A 534-nucleotide genomic window follows, 5' to 3' on the forward strand; every position below is an offset into this window, starting at 1 on the left:
AACATTGCCCTTACAGTTAATGGAAGAGGAATTTGTCAAATAGTTCTTACTGTTCATAATGGAAAAGAATGTACTGTATAAATGATAAAAACATTATAACTAATGTCACAATATATGATCACATACCAAGCAAAGATAAATAAATACCTGGGTGACATTGTCTCCCGATCCATGCAGCAGAATTGGATGGAAGAAAACAGTATCTCCCTTTTCCATGCTTAACATTGTCTTGGGAACGTCATCAAAGCCTCGCACTCCGTGGTACATCTTATTCACGCCTTTCTGTTGGAGAGAGAGAGAGGTTACTTTTGAGCACTTGAAAAGAGAAGTTTTCATTTAGCTTTTCTTACTTATGTTTGGAACTTTTGCACAGAATATTAAAATAAAGTTTAATTTTCCCATGCTATATCCAAATACAGAAAAAATTAGTCTTTTTGAGTACATATGGTAGGAAATTAATTTTGAACATTCCTTTTTACAGTTACCCTATTTCCAGCACTTGCAACCATAAACTATATAAGACAAAATATAAAA

At 33.0% G+C, this 534-nt stretch overlaps 1 protein-coding gene across 4 annotated transcripts in view; it reads right to left on the reverse strand.

Moving 5' to 3' along the window:
- LOC119593051 (phytanoyl-CoA dioxygenase, peroxisomal-like) overlaps nt 1-534 on the reverse strand; it is an 85323-nt gene that overhangs the window by 2971 nt on the left and 81818 nt on the right. For all 4 annotated transcript variants that reach the window (XM_037941953.1, XM_037941951.1, XM_037941954.1 and 1 more), the window contains one exon: nt 148-282. In XM_037941953.1, coding sequence (XP_037797881.1) covers nt 148-282 — 135 coding nt within the window. The remainder of the gene's footprint in view (nt 1-147; nt 283-534) is intronic.

The sequence above is a fragment of the Penaeus monodon genome, chromosome 31, assembly GCF_015228065.2.
Source record: "Penaeus monodon isolate SGIC_2016 chromosome 31, NSTDA_Pmon_1, whole genome shotgun sequence".
Taxonomy (NCBI): Eukaryota; Metazoa; Arthropoda; class Malacostraca; order Decapoda; family Penaeidae; genus Penaeus; species Penaeus monodon.